The sequence below is a fragment of the Microplitis demolitor genome, chromosome 2 (assembly GCF_026212275.2).
Source record: "Microplitis demolitor isolate Queensland-Clemson2020A chromosome 2, iyMicDemo2.1a, whole genome shotgun sequence".
Lineage (NCBI taxonomy): Eukaryota > Metazoa > Arthropoda > Insecta > Hymenoptera > Braconidae > Microplitis > Microplitis demolitor.
In genome coordinates this window covers 8,873,229-8,895,366 of record NC_068546.1, presented here as the reverse complement: position 1 = coordinate 8,895,366, position 22,138 = coordinate 8,873,229, and the positions used below count along the sequence as shown (strand labels likewise).

General features: G+C 30.3%; 4 protein-coding genes across 4 annotated transcripts in view; 1 reads left to right on the top strand and 3 right to left on the bottom strand.

The window, feature by feature from the left end:
- Positions 1 to 4,873: 4,873 nt before the first annotated feature.
- On the bottom strand, positions 4,874 to 5,668 carry LOC128667323 (probable serine/threonine-protein kinase clkA; the record flags this gene model as incomplete). The annotated part of the gene is made up of 1 exon (XM_053736976.1): positions 4,874 to 5,668. A coding segment is annotated over one exon (795 nt), but the record flags the coding sequence as incomplete, so codon positions are not given.
- Positions 5,669 to 11,018: 5,350 nt separating this feature from the next.
- On the bottom strand, positions 11,019 to 11,735 carry LOC128667326 (uncharacterized). Its single transcript, XM_053736983.1, has one exon. The coding sequence runs from the start codon at positions 11,733 to 11,735 to the stop codon at positions 11,019 to 11,021; it is 717 nt and encodes a 238-aa protein (XP_053592958.1).
- Positions 11,736 to 18,225: 6,490 nt separating this feature from the next.
- On the top strand, positions 18,226 to 18,633 carry LOC106693182 (uncharacterized). Its single transcript, XM_014439643.1, has one exon. The coding sequence runs from the start codon at positions 18,226 to 18,228 to the stop codon at positions 18,631 to 18,633; it is 408 nt and encodes a 135-aa protein (XP_014295129.1).
- Positions 18,634 to 21,203: 2,570 nt separating this feature from the next.
- Positions 21,204 to 22,138, bottom strand: part of LOC103580540 (voltage-dependent T-type calcium channel subunit alpha-1G-like) — a 253,555-nt gene continuing 252,620 nt past the window's right edge. Inside the window, exon 7 of the mRNA XM_053736982.1 lies at positions 21,204 to 21,268. Coding sequence (XP_053592957.1) covers positions 21,204 to 21,268 — 65 coding nt within the window. The remainder of the gene's footprint in view (positions 21,269 to 22,138) is intronic.

Here is a 22,138-nt window from a genome sequence, read left to right as displayed (position 1 = left end):
CCGAATAATAATGTTTAGCGTCTATTCACGATGCTAGTCCGTATCTTTCTAAATTAATTATCTCAACCTCCACCTGTTGGTCGTCGCCCACATGGCACCACCGTCGCCCTTAATTACTATTATAATTATTTCTATTAGCCCTGGGCCTAGTTTTAAATTAAAAATATAAAATATAAAAACAATTCCTGGACATCTGAATGATACATAATTAATTAATTAAATATATGAACTATTTATGTATAACTTATTCCTATTTTTATTGCACCCGGTAACTGAAATAATAATTATTTAAGATTTATCAAGTTGACGTCGGACTTATAACCGAGGTATCGATTTACCCGGCGGTCAATATTTTCCACTAAACTAACATCGTCAGTCCGATGACAAGTTCCAATAAAATAATGCATTAAACAAATGTTGGGGCACAATGTTACACTAGATTATGCCTCCCAACTATTCCAAAATCATAAACGAAAACTTATATTTAACAAAAATCGATTATTTCTATTTTTAAATCATAAATTGAAATTCATTCATACATGTGCTCTCTCTCATGCGCAGCGCGCATGCGCTAGCACCGTGCACGGACCGCTGTCTCCATCGGCGAAATGGCGGAATGCCCGCGTAAAGACTCAAATTCAAATATCAAACTAAAATAATTAACTTACAACTAAATAAAAATTAAATAATTTGAATCGTTACGTGACAAATTTTTATGGAAAGTGTTTGCGTCAGAGCAAACAAATTTACTAATTCTAAACATTTTACAACTACATTATTTCTTATCACTCTAGGGTTACCAAAAAAAAAAAATCTGGTCGCCACGTATTTTTTTTCAATGGATAAATTTAAGTAAAATAAATTCAAAAAAAAAAAAAAAAGAAATAATAATGTTCAGCTTTTGAGCTGGACGTAACAATGTATAAGCAATTTTGGCTCTATCACAATGAATGACTTTTCTTTTTCCCGGTTTATATTCGATTTCTATATCATTTTTATCAGGAAATATTTCTGTAACTTTATACGGACCTAAATAATTATCATCAAATTTACCATCTCTCTGATTCTTTACTAAGACTATATTTTGACCTATTTTGAAATTTACTGGATTAATTTTTTTATCATACCGTACTTTGAGTTTTTGGTTTGAATTTTCTAAATTTTGTCTGGCTTCTTTCCGTGATTCTAATAATCTAGCTGCAAGTTCCTTAACAAAATCTGCGTATGTAGGAATCTCGTCTAGATAGGAAGATTCCGATGGTAATCGTGCTTCTTTACCAAAAACTAATTTATACGGCGTGAATTTCGTACCTTTATGTACACTCAAGTTGTAAGCAAAAGTGGCATGAGGCAACCATTTATCCCAATCATCGTGACTTGTAAAATGTTTAATATAATCAGTTAAAATTTGATGGCTTCTCTCGAGAAAACCATTTGATTGAGGATGAAAATCTGTTGTCTTAATTTGCTTCATTTTGAAAATTTTGGCTACGCAACCCATTACTTTACCTATAAAAGCTTGACCTTGGTCTGTTAAAATTACTTTTGGGCAACCGTGTTTTAATATAAAATTCTCGACTAATGCTATCGCGATATCTTTAGCCGTCATGGACACTAAAGGTATTGCAAAACAATATTTTGAAAGATCACTTTGCATCGTTAAAATATATGAATATCCGTTAGCTGAAGTTTTATTCGGTACTACTATATCTAATGCTAATTTATCCCATAATTCTGCGGATGTGTCTGTAATGACCATCGGCTGTTTTGTTTTTACCCGAACTAATTTTTTTTTCTGGCAACTAATACATTTTCTAACGAAGTCTTCGACATGCTTTTTGATATTATCCCAAAAATATTTCTGTCTAATTCTATTATAAGTTTTAGTTACTCCTTTATGTCCAGCTATTGAAGTTTCGTGATTCTCGGCTCTTATTTTTTCTCTTTCCTCTACTGGAGGTATTATTATTTCATCTTTACAAATAATTATTTTTAAATCTCTATCTTTGAAAATTTTAGCAATAATATTTTTAATTTTTGCTCAAATTGTTTTTGATAAATTGCTTCTACCTTGAGAAATACTAACTGATTTTATTTTTGATTTTTTCATATAACTTTAAATTTTTGAAAGCTTTGTAATAATCTTTTTCAGTTGGTATATCTCGACTATCACTTTGAGTTACTAACGCAAGTACTTTCTTTTTAGATGTTCCCATTTTGATTACTTGACCTGTTTTATAATTAGTTAAAGGGCTTAATTTTAAATATCTTGACACGAAAAACTGTTTCCAATATCGATTGGTACGGTACCATCGGCGTTAATAAAACATAAATAACAATTTTTCTGAATTTCTAAGTTATCTCTTGTTTCGTGTACGTTCTCGTTACTGTAGTCGTTTGAAGTGTTTGAAATTATAGATATATTACCGTCAGAGTCTATTTCCTCGTTAGATAAATTGTCGTTTGCTATTATGATCGCATTGTCGTTTGATTTGTTTTGATTTCCGTTTGAATTTAATTGTGTCGAATTTTGTCGCATGTCTATTTCATGATCAGATAAGTTTATCTGTTCGATTTGGTCAAAATTAAATGAATTTATTTGTTCTATCTGTTTGAAATTTTCGTCGTCAGCTGAATTTATCTGTTGATCGAAGTTCGGGTCGTTGAATGAATTTATTCGTTCAGGCGATTTTGAACTTCGATCAACAAGTGAATTTGGTGTAGGGTTTTGTGATTCTCTACGTGATGTAGTTTGTTGTGAATTTTCTGGGTTTGAATTTTCGTTTATTATTGACAATCTATCATTAGATCGTTTATTATTTAAATTTTGTTGACGTTTAATTGCTTTTAGAGTAATCATTATATCTGGTAATTTGGGTTGTGAATTTTTATTATTCGGCTTTTTCGTTTTATTTTCAAAATTTTTCGCAAGGTGTTGTATTTTATTCGGAATCTGTTTTTGTGTTTGTGTATGTTAGTCATAGTCTGTACAGCATGAACATGTTTTGATTTTACGTTTTCTAGTCGATCTGCGTAGTTCCGGTGTAATTTTATTAGTATGTGTTTGTTCTGCATTAGTACCGTGAGGTCTGTTCTTGTCTGCGTCTGTTAAATTTGGGTTTATTTTTGTAGTATTTGTTTTTGTCTTTTCTGTATTTTTATTGGCTATTTTTTTCTGTGTCATTGTGTTAGTTTTTATGGTTGTTGTTTCGTCGGGTAATTCTACTGTCATGGGTTCAATTCCAAAAGAATTTTCTCCTATGTCATTAGTTGACATGTTTATGTTGTTTTCTGGTTCATTATGAATTACCGCAGAGACGTCCACAATTTTTGGATAATCGCCTCCTTCGTCAGAAGACCAAGGGATTGCACCTCCTATGTCTTTTTTATTTACGGATTTGGGTGTGATAGGAGTTCTTGGAGTGATAGGGATTGTTTCGATAGGTGATTCAGTACTAATGTCATATAAATTTTCTGAATATATTTTTGAATAAGTCATTTCTGTCTCGTCAGTGTTTGATTCGTCATCAGAAGTTTCTGGAATAATTATTTTTTCAATTTTCTTACTTTGTTTATTCATTTTTCTAAGTGAACGTATTGTAGGAGAGGGTGTAAACTCTGCCATTCTAGTTGTCCTTTTGATTTGAGAAGGATTAAATTTATTTTTATTAATTTTTGCGTTTTTCTCATCTGTCTGTATTTTTGGATTTGGGTGTGTAGATGTAGCTTGTGTTTGTACGTTGGGTGGTAATGATAATGGAGTATTCATGGTTTTACCACTTTCAGGTGTCTGCGGATTTGGAGATTAAGGTGATGGTGTTAAATTACGTGAATTTTTGTGTTTTGGAGAGTTCATAGAATTATCAGAAATATAAGACAAACCGAAATCTATCATATCAGATTTGTCACTTAAATACGGAGGGTTGTCTTTAATAAGTTTTTTCCTCAAAGTTACAGCATCATACATGTCTCCTGATGACGACGATTCGTCAGAATAATCAGGAAAAGTAATTGATACATCTGGTTCTGGATTTGATACGACTTTGCATTTAGAATTTTTATTTAATTTTACATTTCCATTAGATTTCAGTATACGATTTTAACTTTCGTTAGAATTTAATTTATTGTTATTATCTTTATTTTGATTTTTAGAATTAAAGTTTTTATTTATTGAATTTGAATTGAGTTCTTGAGTATTAATTGTTTTCAAGTTTGTAAATATTTTATTATTTTTATTTTTACTTAAATCATCTTCTCTTAATGATTCAGTATTCGATAATTTTTTCTATGGATTATATCGTCTGACGTCAGATCTTTTTATTTTTAAATTTTTATTTTTACTGATATATCCGTTATTATTATTATTATTATTATTATTATTATTATTATTATTATTATTATTATTATTATTATTATTATTATTATTATTATTATTATTATTATTATTATTGTTGTTATTATTATTATTATTATTATTATTATTATTATTATTATTATTATTATTATTATTATTATTATTATTATTATTATTATTATTATTATTATTATTATTATTATTACTATTATTATTATTATTATTATTATTATTATTATTATTATTATTATTATTATTATTATTATTATTATTATTATTATTATTATTATTATTATTATTATTATTATTATTATTATTATTATTATTATTATTATTATTATTATTATTATTATTATTATTATTATTATTATTATTATTATTATTATTATTATTATTATTATTATTATTATTATTATTATTATTATTATTATTATTATTATTATTATTATTATTATTATTATTATTATTATTATTATTATTATTATTATTATTACTATTACTATTACTATTACTATTATTATTATTATTATTATTATTATTATTATTATTATTATTATTATTATTATTATTATTATTATTATTATTATTATTATTATTATTATTATTATTATTATTATTATTATTATTATTATTATTATTATTATTATTATTATTATTATTATTATTATTATTATTATTATTATTATTATTATTATTATTATTATTATTATTATTATTATTATTATTATTATTATTATTATTATTATTATTATTATTATTATTATTATTATTATTATTATTATTATTATTATTATTATTATTATTATTATTATTATTATTATTATTATTATTATTATTATTATTATTATTATTATTATTATTATTATTATTATTATTATTATTATTATTATTATTATTATTATTATTATTATTATTATTATTATTATTATTATTATTATTATTATTATTATTATTATTATTATTATTATTATTATTATTATTATTATTATTATTATTATTATTATTATTATTATTATTATTATTATTATTATTATTATTATTATTATTATTATTATTATTATTATTATTATTATTATTATTATTATTATTATTATTATTATTATTATTATTATTATTATTATTATTATTATTATTATTATTATTATTATTATTATTATTATTATTATTATTATTATTATTATTATTATTATTATTATTATTATTATTATTATTATTATTATTATTATTATTATTATTATTATTATTATTATTATTATTATTATTATTATTATTATTATTATTATTATTATTATTATTATTATTATTATTATTATTATTATTAGTTTTTATTATTTTAAACTAATCGCCGGTCGTTAGGGTAGCTAATCCTATTGCCGTCGCTAGTAGATTTGACGACTGGGTCCGCAGTATTGTTACTGACTGGCCCAACCTCTTGAGTATTTTGCTCAAGATTTTGAATTTTCAAATTTATTTTTCTAACTCCGTCGACTGAGTTAGTCGCAATTTTATTTTTATCGCAAATTATTTAATTACTTGGAGTAATTTCCTCTGAACTTGAATTATTATTTTTGTTAAAATTTATAGGTAATTTATTTTTATCATTATTCGAGCTAATTGACTCTGAATTAGTTTTGTTTCAAGGTTTCTTTTTAAAGACTTTACCATCGTCTGAAGGATCTGAAGTCCTCAACCTAGCGATTCCGGGTTTTCCAGGTCGCCATTTAATTTTAATTGGATAAACTTCGCGGTTTTCCATTATTGGGTTACGCGATAAAGCGTCCGCGTTTGTGTTTATTTTTCCCGCCTTATATAACACGGTATATTCGAACTCTTTAAGCCGTTCTCTCCATCTCATTACACGCGATGTTGGGTCATTCATATTATTTACCCACACCAGCGGTCTGTGATCGGTGACAAGAGTAAACTCTCTGCCATAGAGATACGGTCTAAATGTTTTCATACCAAATAAGGCTGCGACCATTTCTTTTTCAGTGGTCGAATAATTTTTTTCGTGTTTGTTGAGCACACGAGACGCTGCTGCAACAATTGTGTCTTCGCCAATTTTGCCTTGTGAGAGGATTGCCCCAACTGCATAGCCCGATGCATCGTTCGTTAAAATAAATGGTTTCGAAAAATCTGGATACTGCAATATCGGAGCTGTACATAGTTTATCGCGCAAGGTTTCAAAAGCTATCTGATGTTCAGGCGCCCATGAAAATCTTGCGTTTTAGCTTGTAAGATCGGATAGGCACTTAGAGATTTTTGCGAAATCCTTGATAAATCGCCGATAGTAACCAGCAAGTCCAAGAAATTCTCTCACTTGTGTTGTGTTTTCAGGTGTTTTGAAACATTTGGTCGCTTTAATTTTATCGGGATCAGGCTTGACACCGTCGGCAGATATAAGATGGCTTAAATAAATTACTTCTTTTTTTAGGAATTCACATTTATCCGCTTGTAGAGTTAAATTCGCACTTCGCAAACATTCGGCTAATTTTTCGAATTAAGTGTCATGTTCTTCTAGAAAACGTGCGTAAATGACTATATCGTCTAAGTAAACAAAGAGATCTGCTCCTTGTAACCCGTGTAAAACTAAATCCATTAACCTTTGGAAGGTTGCTGGAGAATTTTTAAGTCCAAATGGCATACTATTAAATTGATAATGACCATGAGGAGTTGTAAATGCTGTTTCGTACTTATCTTTAGGATCTACTTTTAATTGATAAAAACCCGATTTTAAATCAAATACTAAAAAATAAATCGCACCACCTAATTGATCAAGAATATCATTTATCAACGGTAGTGGATATGCATCTTTAACAGTCTTATCATTTAATTTACGATAATCTATAACTAAACGCCATTTTTTATTGCCTTTAGAATCGGCTTTTTTGGGTACGATTCATAAAGGGGAATTATATGGTGAGGTCGAAGGTTCAATAATATCCATTAACATTAGTTCTGTTATCTGTTTTTCTATTTCGTCTTTCTGTGCTGAAGGGTGTCTGTATTGTCGAGTATTTACGGGATCGTCATCGATAGTGGGTATAGTATGAGCCGTAGTGTCTGTAGCGCGCAGTGGTTCTCCTGGAATGTGGAATAGGTCAGCGTATTTCTCTACTAGAGAAACTATTGCTTTACGCTCTTCCTCATTCAGATGTTATAAACGCAAAAGTTTTTACACTTCGTTGACACGATTTTCCCGGGCCCTGGTACTATTATCGTATCTATCCGTGTCGTCTTGCGTGAAACCAGTATCCTCGTCTTCGCTTGTCCTAAATGGGTACAGAGGAATTACGGGTACTTTTACTTTTACATCTTTGTCAAGAGTATTTATTGTGTACAAATAAGCGATTCCGTTATTATTACTCACTAAAGCTTCGCCCGCGTAAATACCGTTTTCAAATTCGATACGAGGTGTATAACCCTCTTTAAGTTTACTATCTACTCGAACAAACATTGCCGTTTTCGTTCGAGCTTTTAAAACGAAATATTCTCCTTCTGATAATGATATTTGTAGATTATTTAAATGTTGAAATGTTACCGTATTGTCTACTAAATTTATTATTCCGCCGTGTTCTCATAAAAATTCCATGCCAAGTATGCCCGTATAATCTAAAGGAAATTCGTCCGGTATTATATGAAAATAAGTGTCCTTATTAAAAATTTGTATTTTTATTCTACCCAGAGTGATAGCCTCGGAGACACCGTTAAATTTGTAACAATATGATTCGTCGATTAATTTTTTAAATTTTACTTCCCCGTATTTTATTAAATTTAAATTACATCCGGTGTCTACTAAAATTTTTCCATAGCTAGATATTATATCTTTGGATCTGAACATAATTGACGTAGGTTTATAATCAATTGACATGGCACCCACGGAATAAGTTTTTGTCAGTATTTTTAGTTTTTGTTTAAATTTTGGCGCTGAATTGCTACGTTTCCCATCGGAGCGCCGACTCGAGGGAACGCTTGGTCGTTTCCCGTACCTGTACTTGGTTTTGCATTTAAACCGTCGCGTCTTCCTTCATTATAAATTTTCTTACGACAATTGTTTACTGAATGACCGTTCATTTTACAGTAATCACATTGAAGAATACTTTTGTTTATACTTTGATTAGATTCAATATTGTTTCTTTGAATTAAAATTCTACATTCCTCAATATTATGATTGTTTCTTTTGCAAAAATTACAAAACTTATTTGGGTTGTTTCGATTTTGATTATTAACCTGTTCCGATTTTTCACGACTGTTTCTGTTATAATTTTTATTAAATTGCTGATAAGGATTCAAATTTCGAATGTGGTGATTATTTTGGTTAATTGTGTTGTGTGGGTTTGGGTCTTGGATTGCGAAACAATTTTTATTTGAATTATTATCGAATGGCTTGAAAAGTTTATTTACATTTTTCATTTGCTGTAATTTTTGTTCCGCTTTAGTTGCTGCAGTAGCGGCTGTAGCAAGATCCGCGAATTCGTCATTGTGTAAAAATAAAGCAAGTCTTGGTTCTAAACCCGTAATAAATGCTTGTACCGCGGTTTCTTTAGCTAAAACTATTTTTTCATCTTTACTATTACCGCCTGTATCCGCGATTTCTGAGCAAGTGTCATGTTAATGTTCATTCACTCTATAGTAAAAGTCCATTACGCGTTCACTCGATTTTTGCTCCAAGTCATTAAATTCTTTTAACCAAACTGAAACTTGTTTGCTTCATCTAAAATTTAAATTTAAAAATGTGATAAATTCGTCTATTGTTTTGACGTTTGACCCACTTACTCTAATTAAAGGTTCGCCTTTACATTTGGATTTTAATATTCTAACGAGCGCGTCCTCGTTTATTTCTCTTAGATATTCTTTTGTGTCTTTGCATGTATGAATGATTCTACTGGATAACCTATACTATCAAAGTCTGGTATAGTTTTGAAAAATTCTTTGTAATCTAATTTGTTATTTGCAGTTAAATTATTCGTTAAATGAAGATTGGGAGGTAATTAGTGTGAAGCACACACAGGTGGATTTTTTCCAAAATGTATTTTTAATTGTTGAGCAATAGCTGCTTGACAATTTTCTTAAAATTTATTTTTCATCTCAAGTTTTTCTACTAGTAATTGTAGAATTAGAGTTTTTAACGCTGTAACTTCATTTTGGGTTTCCGTAAGGAAAACTTCCATTTCTTCAAGACTCATTTTTATTTATATAAATATTTTTGAAAGACAGAAAAAAAAATTAACAATATAATTGACTTACTACTTAGTTGTTTACAGGTTTGAATTTCAGATGAATCGGTAATTGTAGTTGATACGGAGATCTTCGTTGCCGTCGGAAGGTTGATGGAAATACGTTGAGCAGAAATATGCGATGACTATAGATTTCTAAGCTGTAGTTGATGTTGAACTGCGTTCGTCGGGTGTCGTGAATGACATTGGTAGTTTTATTTTATATTCAATTTTCATTCTTCATTAACTTTACTCACTTGAATTTTATTATGAATTTTATTTTTAATTCACAAAATTTTATTTTTTTTCTTGATATATATGATTTTTATAAATTTATATACTTTTTTTTGTGTTCCTAAATTTTACTTTGAGAACGTAATGTTTATTTTTGTAAAAAAAAATTTCGGATTTTTGAGATTTTACCAGTTTATTCGGGGGCTGTTCGAATCCATCGCTGCTACCAATTTTAATAATATAATAAGTTGTTACGTCCTGGTAAATGTTTTGGCGCTAACGTAGTTGAGCGGTCGATTTAAATTGGACGTAATGAAAACTTACATATAATCATAAATAATATTTAAGTATGGGTTGAACAGCCACCATTTGGTGGTTGGAATAAACTGGTTATTTGAATATATATATATATATAAATCCGATTTATTCAATAGTAAAAGAATAGTTTTGAGTGATGTAAAAATACACAGTTGAATTAGTTTTATAAAATTGTCAATGTACTCCTAACAATAACTTCGAGAGGGTGAGAAAGAAGTTGAGTTTTTTTTATATTGAGCCTGACTGCTCTCAATGATTCTATCTTTCAGACTGATTTCTCTTGATCGGGAAAACTAGAGTAAGTTTCTGATCAGTACGAGACGCTTGGGCATCATGCCCGCGCGTCGCTCGATATAGAGGGGTGGATCGAAATAACAATATTCTCGAATGATACATACTCCGTTCTCACGCTTTCTCCGTTTTTGTTATTAACAAATGAGTCACTCATCTATGAACAAAAGTTATCTTAGAACAAAATAGGTATTTGTGCAGCTGCACGTCTCGAGAATTTACTCAAGGCGTCAGCGTTTATTTGTACATAATAAATATTACAAGAAAAATAACTTTATCAATATGTTTCAAATATTCTAAATAATATTATATTATTTTATTTTCTATTATTATGTTATGTTATATTATTATATTCTATTATATCCTATAATATAGAGTGACTTATTAATTATGCAACTTGCTAAATTATCAATATACATCTTAATTAATTAGTTAGGTCTCAGATCAGTCTCTTAATAAATAGTATTTAAAAATAGTCAGAGACATCTGATGAGCAGGTTGGGACGTAACACTAGGATCACATATGGCGGCTTTTCCAATTGTGTCGAAGTCTTGATTGGCCAAACATGTTTCGTTGTTCGAGGGAGTAGTGGGTATTCATACAATTACCATGTGCGAAAGCTTATTGATATAGCTGGTTCATTAGCAATAAAGTTGAGTGCTTGAATTTTTTGCTTGTCCGACATTGTGACGTATGGGGCATTCCATTCTACCTTATTGAGAAGAACTTTCACTATTTCAGCGTTACCACCAGCGGCAGCAGGTGTATGTATATATGTATTAACATCAGAATTTGATCTTATAAGAATCAATTCATGTTTAGCATTCATGACAATGCGATTGTAATCTTCAGCAAATCCAAGTATGTAACTTAGTGGTATAGAAATGTTAAAATATCCATTTTCATTAGTTAATTTACTGTCATTACTGATCAACCATCCAGCATTCTCCATTAAATTGAGTTGCCCAGGACTCGAAGATATAAAATTTTTCATGATACTTGTAAGACCCACATTTTTACATCTATCAATTTCAACAGCATTTAATTTATAGCGTATTTTTTCAAACATATGACAAATAGCCATATTGACTAAGTTCATAGTTGCACCTGCGCCAGTACCATCTTCTTTTACAAATCTTCCACAAATGTGCAGAGAACTTTTGCTTGGTAGGATGCATAAGTCTTGATGTTGAATACTGAATCTAATTTCATCACTATTGTTAAATGTTGATGATGCATAAGGTTGATGTGAATGAATCTCATAGTGAGAAATTGATTTATCAAAGATGATTGGTTTCTGAATGTCTAAGATTTCCACCATGGTAATATAATGCAGCACAAATTAACTTTCCTTACGTTTCCAATCTTCCACGTAATTTTAATCCTAGACTTTTGAGGAATCCCACGCTCTGAGGTATTAGCACTCTGACAGGAGCACGATGACTGATGGGCTTCAGACAATATGATCCACTTTTATAGCTGCTACCAATCTTTTTATCAAATACAATCCCCATTATTTTACTGATTTTATATGCAATCTTATTGTAATCGTTTCACCACGAAAATACACCGAATTCCCATCTTGATCAACAATGCGCAGCTGAAGATTGTGTATTGAATGTACTGCGACTGGTAAGTAAATGATGTGGGATGGTAGTTCAATGATCTTACATCCGGGTGCAACACTTGGGAAAAACTCATGAACTGTGTAAACTTTATGGTTATTCATATATGCACCATTAGTAATATTGCACTCAACTCGCAGCGCATTGATTTTGAGGATCTTTATGGGTAAATCAGATTTGTGTATAAGGTTCGGTGCAAGTCAACGATTTCCAAATCCCAATGATGATGCGATTGAATGTTTCGGTTCAAAATTTACAATTCGATTACATTTAATTTTACTATATAATTCATTGTTATTTGCTTTGATACTCAATTCTACATCCTGAGATAATGCCTTTATTAAATACTTTTCAATGTCACGTTGTTCATAACTTCCGGTTGGTATTGTTATAACTTTATCTGCCGCCTTTCTATTTACGCTGGATAAATAGAACTTATTACAACTTTTATCAATATTAGGTATAGAATTGAATGTTAACAATTCCACAAGTCCCAATACATAAATTTTTTCTGGTGATAATTCAATTGGTGGAAAATATTGAGCTTCCAATGTGGAGGTAGCTCCAGATATTGTTAGCGTCAACGAATCAGCCATGACTAACACATATCAATCGAATCATACCATTTATAGTTCATTATTGAGGAATTTTAACGACAAATGTCCACATATAACGGTATCGTAATCTTGATACTTCTGGTGATTATATTTAACGCTAAAAACATCGAGATATTTCATGAGATCATTTGGTGGTTGGAGGTTACCAAAGCTGTCAAAATAGATGGCATCATTACCATTCTTCTTGTATGCAACCCAATGAGTTCCACGACCATTTTTATCATCGAGATTTATGATTGCTGACTCTTTTTTCCACGGACCAGACTTTGGTAAATTATTTCTCATGAAAACACCTCGGAAATATGGAATTTTTAAATCTTTTGCATACTCGATTAAATCAAAATTGGTGAGAGCTCGATGAGGTAGCGTTACATGTTTTTTGGTGGAGGGCTCAAATATAATCTCATTCCAGTCTTGTACGGTGACAAGTATAAGCCTTTACCCAGGGCTATAGCTTCCATTGTTGAATTATGCCGTTTAGTCTCCTTCAATTCACGTTTATCAGTCTTAGCAGCAGTTACAGCTTTAGCGATATCAGCAGCGCCCCAGCTAATGCACCAGTAGCGCTTAAGCCAGCAAGAATAGGTATTAAAAATCGTAACAATCCACCCACTTTTAGTGGTGGTATTGGTAATATACGCGATGATCGTATATTTTTTTTCCCACCAACTATTTTTACAGCTTCACGAGCACCCCGTAATGCCGACTTAAACGATGAAATAAGTACACCGTCATTCATAGTTTTTTTAAGCTGATTTTATAATTTGCCTGATAGGAACAAGTTTTTCTGTTTTCTTTCATCTCTTCTTTTTCTTTTTACCATTTCTTCTAGACTTCTCCCTCTTCATTTTCAACTTCTTTTTAACCGCATCCATCTTTTTCATGCCCATACCCAAACTTCTCTTCACTCTCATGGTTTTATTAACTCTCCAAGCCACGGCTTTTTCACCAAGGCTGGCATATTTGCATGAAGACGTTGTAAAGCTTTTCCAGCAAGATTTTTATCAGCCGCATGACTCGCTGCCATATTGTCAGGATTTTTAGGATAAGCAATGTCATGCGCTTTACATGCTCGGTCTAGAGGATTTATTCCCGGATCACCGCGAGCTAATCTTTTTGCTTATTTCGTACCAGGTCTATAGTACTGATATCCCGGTACATGTAATTCTATTGGTAGTTTATTTATAACACTGTTGACAAAACCTTTACCACGCTTAGTTGCAACTTTACTGATAGGTCTGCTCTTAGCCATTGTCGATCTATGACTAATCTCGATCGTATAAATACTCGATCCTTATAAGTATATTGTTGAGTTAGAATTGAGTCATCAGTGGATTAACATAGTAATTAGTGTTCTTAAAAATAATTCAAAATGAAGTTTGAAAAACAGACAGCTAAATTACCTGTGATCAATTTTTATCACATAATTCAAGGTGATGAGAAAAAAAAATCCAAAAACGTCATGGCGCGCTGCTACCAAAACACCTGATACGCGACAATGCCAATTTTCTTGTACTTTTCCGTCAAGATGAAATGAATTTAAAGCACATATATGATTATCATGTGAATACAGATATGCCGTACAGTGAATTCAAAGATTTATGTTCAGCATGCTGGAATGATAAGAAAAGTGATAATAAACACGAATGTGTTGGTATTGACAAGGATAGTGAATTGAATAATGGACGTTATAGAAAAGGTTTTGACTGTTTTATAAGTATAAATTAATTATCTCTATTTCAATTGACACAGTCTTAAAGGACATTCAAGTGTGCAAACATGGCGTGTAAAAATATGTATTAGCAGAAAGATATGCTGCTCCAAATAACTCAAATTAGTGATGCGATAAGACAAAAGTATAAAATATTAAAAGTTGATAAAGACACTTCTGAACAAACTGCAAATGAAATGTTTAAACCTATTTTGACACCGTTGAGAACATTAGTTGAGAATTCTAAAGCTTTAAAACATGGAATTAAAAAAGAAGAAGAATCAGTGCAAAATTTTTCTCTGAAAAAACGTGAACATAGTGACTATCAAACTATTTATGATAATAGTGACACACATCGCGGTCAGAATACTTATGATTATTTAAATGTGAACGGTACTAGTAGCAGCAACTTGGATGAAACCATTTTATCTCATCCTCCAACCTCTACAAGGACACCACTGAAATATCATAACTCTATATCTAAATATATTGATATGCTGAATAAAAAAAATCCTAAACGCTTGGATACAAGATTTGGTATTCGTAAAAAAAATAATCAATTATTTTTTGGTAATTCACCTGTTCAATTTAGAGATAATATAATATCAGTAAATAATCGAAGTCATGTTCTATCTCCAGGGCTTATAGAATTATTATTTAAAAGTGATCCAAATGAAAATTCAATTAATACAAGTGATTTAGATGTGTACCATAAACTCATTGTTTCAACGAATACTCACAGGAAAAATTATGAATCTGAAAGAAGTCTTTATGTTGAGAGGACTGCTAAATATACTAAATATATTGCTGACTTTGTTCAATCACCACTAAAAGGAGGTAAAAGGCTCCCTGACTTTATGACTGTTTCAAAGAAACGAAAATATGTGGATTATGTTTATTGGGATGATTCTAATGAACTCATAGATCGCCTTCACCTGTTAATAGCATGTCAAGCAGCTGCCAACTCTAGTCATTCTAATGGAATAATTTCAATCATTGAAGATCTACGTGAAGCTGAAATTATTTATTAAGAGATACATTAACAATAATTCATAATTTATAAAATAACATTCGGGAAGGAAGGATCATCAAAATGGGTATTGATATATTTGGACGTGTATCTTCCCAATCGAATCAGACACAATTCAAAGGCTGTAGCAGTAGCGTTGGATCACCTGGAAAAGGTTTTAAGTTGACAGATGATGGACAGTTTGACTTGGACGGAAAAAGGTTATGTAATGTAGCTGAACCTAAGAATGAAAGTGATGCAGTCACATACTGTCACGATCGGAGAGAGTAAAGGCGACGGGCGAAGGGTTATTACTAATTAATTGTTTAGTGAAACTACCCACAATATTTATTCTATCACTCAACCAAGGAGCCTAATTGGACCGTCACGTGGCTAGTGTTAGAATGTTTAATATTTGGCAAGTTTTGATCACTAAATAAGTCTATTTCGTACCGAGCGGAAGTACGATATACAATCCTGATCGTTGACCTGCGTGGCTTTAGGGTAGGTCAGGGATTTTAAAGCGAGAGGGAAGCAGGTAGGTGAATATGGGGCCTCGAGAAGTCCCTGTTCTTTTACGTCTGTCTCTTTCTATACCCGTTGACTTAGGAATGTTAGAGTAAGAGGTATAAAAAAGAGAAAGATGATTTTTAAAATAAAAGAAAAGAATCTGTATATTCTTATAAAATTATAATGTTGTTTTACATGTGTGTACTAAAATTAACAATTATAATTAACTTACCACTCAGCTTGAGGTGGTTTACATTCTCGCTGATCACACTCTCTCACAATTCACCACTTTGAATTTATGGTTGCAGAATTTTTTTTGTTTGATTCGCTGGGACCCTGCCCGTGGCTTAGGGATTTTACTCAGCGGAATTGGATGCACTTTTCGGACTCGGAGCTACTGGGGTGCCAAGCGGATACACTCCCCTATCTGTCGAGTACGAGTATGAGTATTTAATTTTATTTAGGATTTCGATCTAGGAGTCTGGTTTCCTAGGCTATAGACCGTCACGAGACCGATGATCCTGGTGAGTCGAATCGACCGCGATTTTTGCAAGATTAAAATCTAGGTATTTGGCCAAGGAGCCCGATTGCCTAGGCGGTGGACCGTCACGTCGACAACGATTAAGATTTTATCTCTGATTCGCGGTACTAGTCGGATCTGGGCCGATAGAACTAATCGGAGATTTCAACTTATAGAACTTCGGAGCGAATGACTTGAGATCCGACAGAGGTTAGTTCAGATTAGCGATTGACTGCCTTCGTTAGATTTTCGGCAGTTTATATACTCTAGTTTTGATGGGAAAGTCATCTGTTTTCTGATGCAATCGTTGGGTCCAGCTCATCGTTTTCGACAAACAAATGACTCAGTACGCAGTTCCGGGTATAGCTTTCTAAAAATTTAGATAAGTCCATATATGGAAATTAGATGATATCTTTTTTGTAAACAACAAAGAATGTGTAAGTGCTCTAATACAAAACGAATGATCATGTACATAGGTCCGAGTTTAGTCATATCATTAGAACATACGCAGCGATTTCGAAATATGGAAATTGGATGGTCGTAAAATTTTCATGACCGTTCAGTTAATTAGAGGTCCGTTGCACACGTGCAGGTCTCCCGCTGAGTCCCAGCTATACATATTTTTCGGTACTACGCCCGTACACGCATACACATTCTCTTGTGAATGTATTGTAAATAGATGTACGCAGGTAATGTGGATGCAAGATGAGTATACAGCTAGATGACGTAGTTGGTTTGAGAAAGGGGATCTGCCCTTTTTGATGGAGAGAGAGTGTGAAACAGGTATATTGTCTTATCTATCGATCCTTGTCTATTCTTACTCATCGTGCATGCACTTACATAGGTACCTGCAAAAGGTAAGAGGATCTTAATACGAAGATTTTGGGTTCGGCTAGTATACCTTTTCATAAAAGAAAATTAAAAAAAGGAATAATGTTATTTCAGAAGTTAAATCGCAATTCGTATGTATCAATCGTTACAATACTATGAAAATTTCAATCAAACAAGAATTAAACAATGTAAAAGCAATTAGTGACTACAATAAATATCGTAAAACTGATCTTGAAGATAAAGTAACGGTTGAAATAGTTAAGCTAGAGAATAAAATGACGAGTAAAGATCCAGACCTCATTTTCGAATTAAAAACCAAAGTGAGCGCATTAGAAGAGAGTCTTAGTGAACTGAGTCTATATAGCCAAACGCTATCAAATCGTTGTAACAACGCTCGTAAGATCTGTAGTACGTGATGGTCAAATATTAGCTGATATTGAGCGTAGATTATCTAAACTGGAAAAAAATGGAAAATGAAAAGAAAGTAATAGCCCAAGAGCTTCACAAACAGGCCCAAAAAAATTATCTTCGTCGGCATGTTGACATTCGTGGACTTGATGAGACTTGGCAAGCTGACTTGGTTGAGATGATGCCATACTCTACAGCTAATAGTGGATATAAATATCTACTTACAATTATAGATATTCTTTCAAATTATGCTTGGGCAGTTCCAATCAACAGGAAAAGTGGCAGTGACGTCAGAAACGCTATGAAGTCTGTGTTACAGCAAAGGCGAAAACCTAAACATCTTCATGTTGATCAAGGCAAAGAACTTTATAATAAAGAGTTCAAAGATCTCATGAAATATTATGGGATTCATATGTACTCAACGTTTAGGAATTTGAAGGCCTCCATATGTGAACGTTTCAATCGAACACTTAAAAATAAAATGTGGCGCGAGTTTACAGCACGTGGAAATCACAAATAGATCGATATACTTGAAGACTTAATCGATAATTATAACCACACGAAACATCGAACAATAAAAATGAAACCTGTCAATGTAACTGTTGGTAATGAAAAACATATACTTCAGACAATTTACAAACCTCTTCAGAGTGAACAGGCGCGAAAACAAAATAAATTCAAAGTTGGAGATAAAGTTCGAATAAGCAAGTATAAACATGTTTTTGAAAAGGGCTACACACCAAACTGGACGACTGAAATTTTCACAATTAAAACAATACAAAAAACGAATCCAACAACTTATAAACTGATTGATTATCAGGATCAACCGATAGAAGGAGAATTTCATGCAAAAGAACTCAGTAAAGTCAAGTATCCAGATATATATCTATTTGAGAAAATAATTAAAAAGCATGGAAGTAAAATGTATGTTAAATGGTTAGGATTTGATAATTCACATAATAGCTGGATTAATAAGTCTGATTTATAAAATTATCATGTATTTTTTATAGAATTAATAAATAAAAATAATAATAAACAATTTTGACTTTTTATTAACCATATTTATTTATTCAAATTTATTTTTACAAAACTTAGAATTAATTACATTTATCTACATTATTATTATTTAGTTTTGTCTTTTTATTTGATACTTTATAACCCCAAGGTAAAGTATCAGTTGAGGTGTCACTTAATTTCCTTTTATTATCACACCAACTTAATGTTAATTTACTTTGTTTAATTGTTTTCACTTCATGATGACTACTTCTAATCAAATATTGATGTTTTGTTATGTTAACATGATCCACCAGACAAGCCTTAAAATCATCAAACGTGATCTTTCGTAAAGTGAACCCGTTGACTCCCTTAGCTCTCTTTTTAGCCATTTTATTCTGATAGATTTTAAATGCATAAAGTTTTGCTCGTAACCCAACGAAATCGGTAATAATTTTACCATTACACTCATCTTTCATAAGTCCAATCACTTTTTTATTTTTTAATGGAATGTTGTAAACATTATTTGGTGGGTAGTCAGAGGTATCGAATTTTTCGATATCACGTTTGATGGTGTCATAAATATCGGGTACATTATATTGATAAATCAAACTATCAGTATCAGTGTATAATAATTTTGATTCATGACTATTAAAATTTTTCTTAATATAGTTATAGTGAAAATCATAAATAAAAGTTTTTGATAAGTCTAAGATGCTAAAACCAATGTAAATTGGTTGATAAAAGTATAGATTTACTCTCTTTAATTCTATCATGACTAGGTTTTTATCGTAAATTGTAAAACTATGGAAATTCGGTTTTGTTATTAGAGATTTTGCTCCATATCCACCCTCCCACTTGCTTACCATTTTCACATCTTTATATTTTCGAACATTTTCCATAGTTTTACCGAACACTGCATTATTCATAAGCTTCATTCTTAAATTAAGACACTGTTTCAAATTTTTATAATGAATAACATATTTCTCCTTAGAATAAAGTGTTGTAGCTAATTTTAAATATTTACTGCCTGGCGGTATAAAATGTTCAGGGCACAAAGGTAAATCTTTATGCTATATCATGTAATTCTATAGGATATCTTAAATCTACTTCTAAAATATATCCGATTGACTTATTATCATTAAAAAATTTATCAACATTTTGTACATCAATATCCTCATGTATCCACTCAAAAGAATCTTGGGGCAAAGGCATACTCATAGCTGCTCCGTATAAATTATTTACATCATAATACATGAGATAAGATTCATCTTTGCTTGGATCAAAATCTTCACCCATAAATCGATTATTAGCTTTTGCATATCAATTTGTACATTGAGAAACACCACCTCTTATACCTTTTTCAAAGAATAATATCATCTCGGGATCATCTAATAAATCTAGTTTTACATCTGTGAGCTTAAGCATAGCATCAAAAGCAAGTCCCGGTGCAGTGTAATAATGCAATGGATCTAACTCATATGTTTTGTAACAACTGCTACGGAAATTTCCAAATATATCAGCCAGTAATAAGACGTCAGTTTTTAAATATAAATCGGAATATTCGCCGAGGGTATTTATATTAAATTTATTCCAAACTTGTTTGGCATAATTGTAATTTTCGTCTGAAATATCACAATCATTAAGTTTGGAATAAAATAATTTTTTGTCGGGTAATTTAGTATCGTCAAGCTTATCAATTGAATCAATGTATTCATAGGGAAATACACCTTTACGTATAGCTAATTGAAATTGCTGTGAGTTAGAATAATTATATTTTTGTGTAATTTTCTTATCACCATCGTCAAGACATGAAGCTAATTTTTCAATACTTGATGCCATAAATCGAAAAGAGTCTATAAATCTCAACTTCACAAATGTATTTTTTATTGACTTACTGAATGCAATATATTTTTATTTATTAATTGGTAAAGTACTGATTTGACCATCGAAAAATGTAGATAATGACCTAATTATGAAATGTGAATCATAACCAGATAGATTATGAAAAATAACAGAAATAGTATGACTTCGTTTATAATTTAAATTACATGCATTATGGGTAAGACCTCTATATTTCCCCGTAAAATGACAATGGTCGCGGCACCTTATTTCACCAGCTGATTTAAATAATCTTCCACAGATGTGATAAGCTTTCGAATTATTATGATGATATTGTTCATCTGCAGTAGACAATGATAAAACTTCTGACCAATGAGCAATCTTGAAGTTATCATTATTTATATCAATTCTAGAAAAACAATTTCTCTTTTAAATGTTTAATAATATGACACATTTTTAAAAAATTTTAATGTATAAATTTTAAAATAAGGGTTCTTAAAAGGATGCATTTTATTTTCTTCATCAATGATATTTTTGAGTTGTATATATTCATCGTTGTTATTGTTATTTTCTTTTTCATGATTCAGCTCCAAAAAATTTTCTCATTGAATATTTGGATGTACATACATGTGTAGCAATAAATCACTTCAACATAATTACTCGTAATTATGAAAATAATTATTTTCAACGATTTCTTAAATGTTAGTTGATAAAAAAGATTTTTTATTTATTGCCTCTCTTCAATGATTGCAAGAGATTAAAATAATCTAATGCATTATCATAATTATCTGAAATTATAAAAAATATTTATTTTTAATATGTTTTTAAATGTTATTTGATAAAAAAATATTTTTTTATTGTCTCTTAACTGACTCAAAGAGATTAAAATAATAATCTGATGCACTATCATAATTATGTTAGTTTATATTTTCTCTATAGTGTTGTGATAAGAATCTTAGTAAAAACATATTTTCGAACATTGTATTAAACGAAAACGTTTGCTACGTAATGTATACTAATAAGTACGGATAAGAAATCATTCAAATATAATTTAAACCTCTAATGAGTTATTTGTATTGGAAACGAAAGTTAGAAATTTTATGGCCTCTATACAGACCCTCATCTTACATAAACTCGAACGTATAATGACAATTTATTTTTAGTTGAAACTTAATAATCCACTAAAAAATGCTACTCTATTTTATGATAGAATTAAAAAACTAACAACTGATTGTATTGATAACAATGTTAAAAAAATAAACGAATTATCACCAATTATCTTCCCTACAAATAACCATTAAATATTATATTCAACATATTATTCAATTAAATCATAAATGATTGTTGTATATGAGAAAAATATTTGAATTAGATTAAAAACCAATGAAATTAACAAATTTCTCATGTATCAAACTTTAGTATGTAAATAATCAGTTTTGAGATCTGTTGGAATAGTTTATTTAAAAGCTTGATAATTTGTATTTCTTTATATGGAAAAGCTTCAATTATAATTTTATTAAAATTTGAATAAAAAAATCATTAAGACATATGTATATAAATTTATTTAAGCATTGTTTTCATAAGATATAAATTTTATAGAAAAATTTTTTTTGGATGGAGCTCAAAATTTATTTTGATGGTAGTGGAAATAGTGATAA

Bases quoted from the DNA above. Each gene is read 5' to 3' on its own strand.
- LOC106693182 (XM_014439643.1), top strand. From the start codon at position 18,226: ATGAAACCTGTCAATGTAACTGTTGGTAATGAAAAACATATACTTCAG.
- LOC128667326 (XM_053736983.1), bottom strand. From the start codon at position 11,735: ATGGTGGAAATCTTAGACATTCAGAAACCAATCATCTTTGATAAATCA.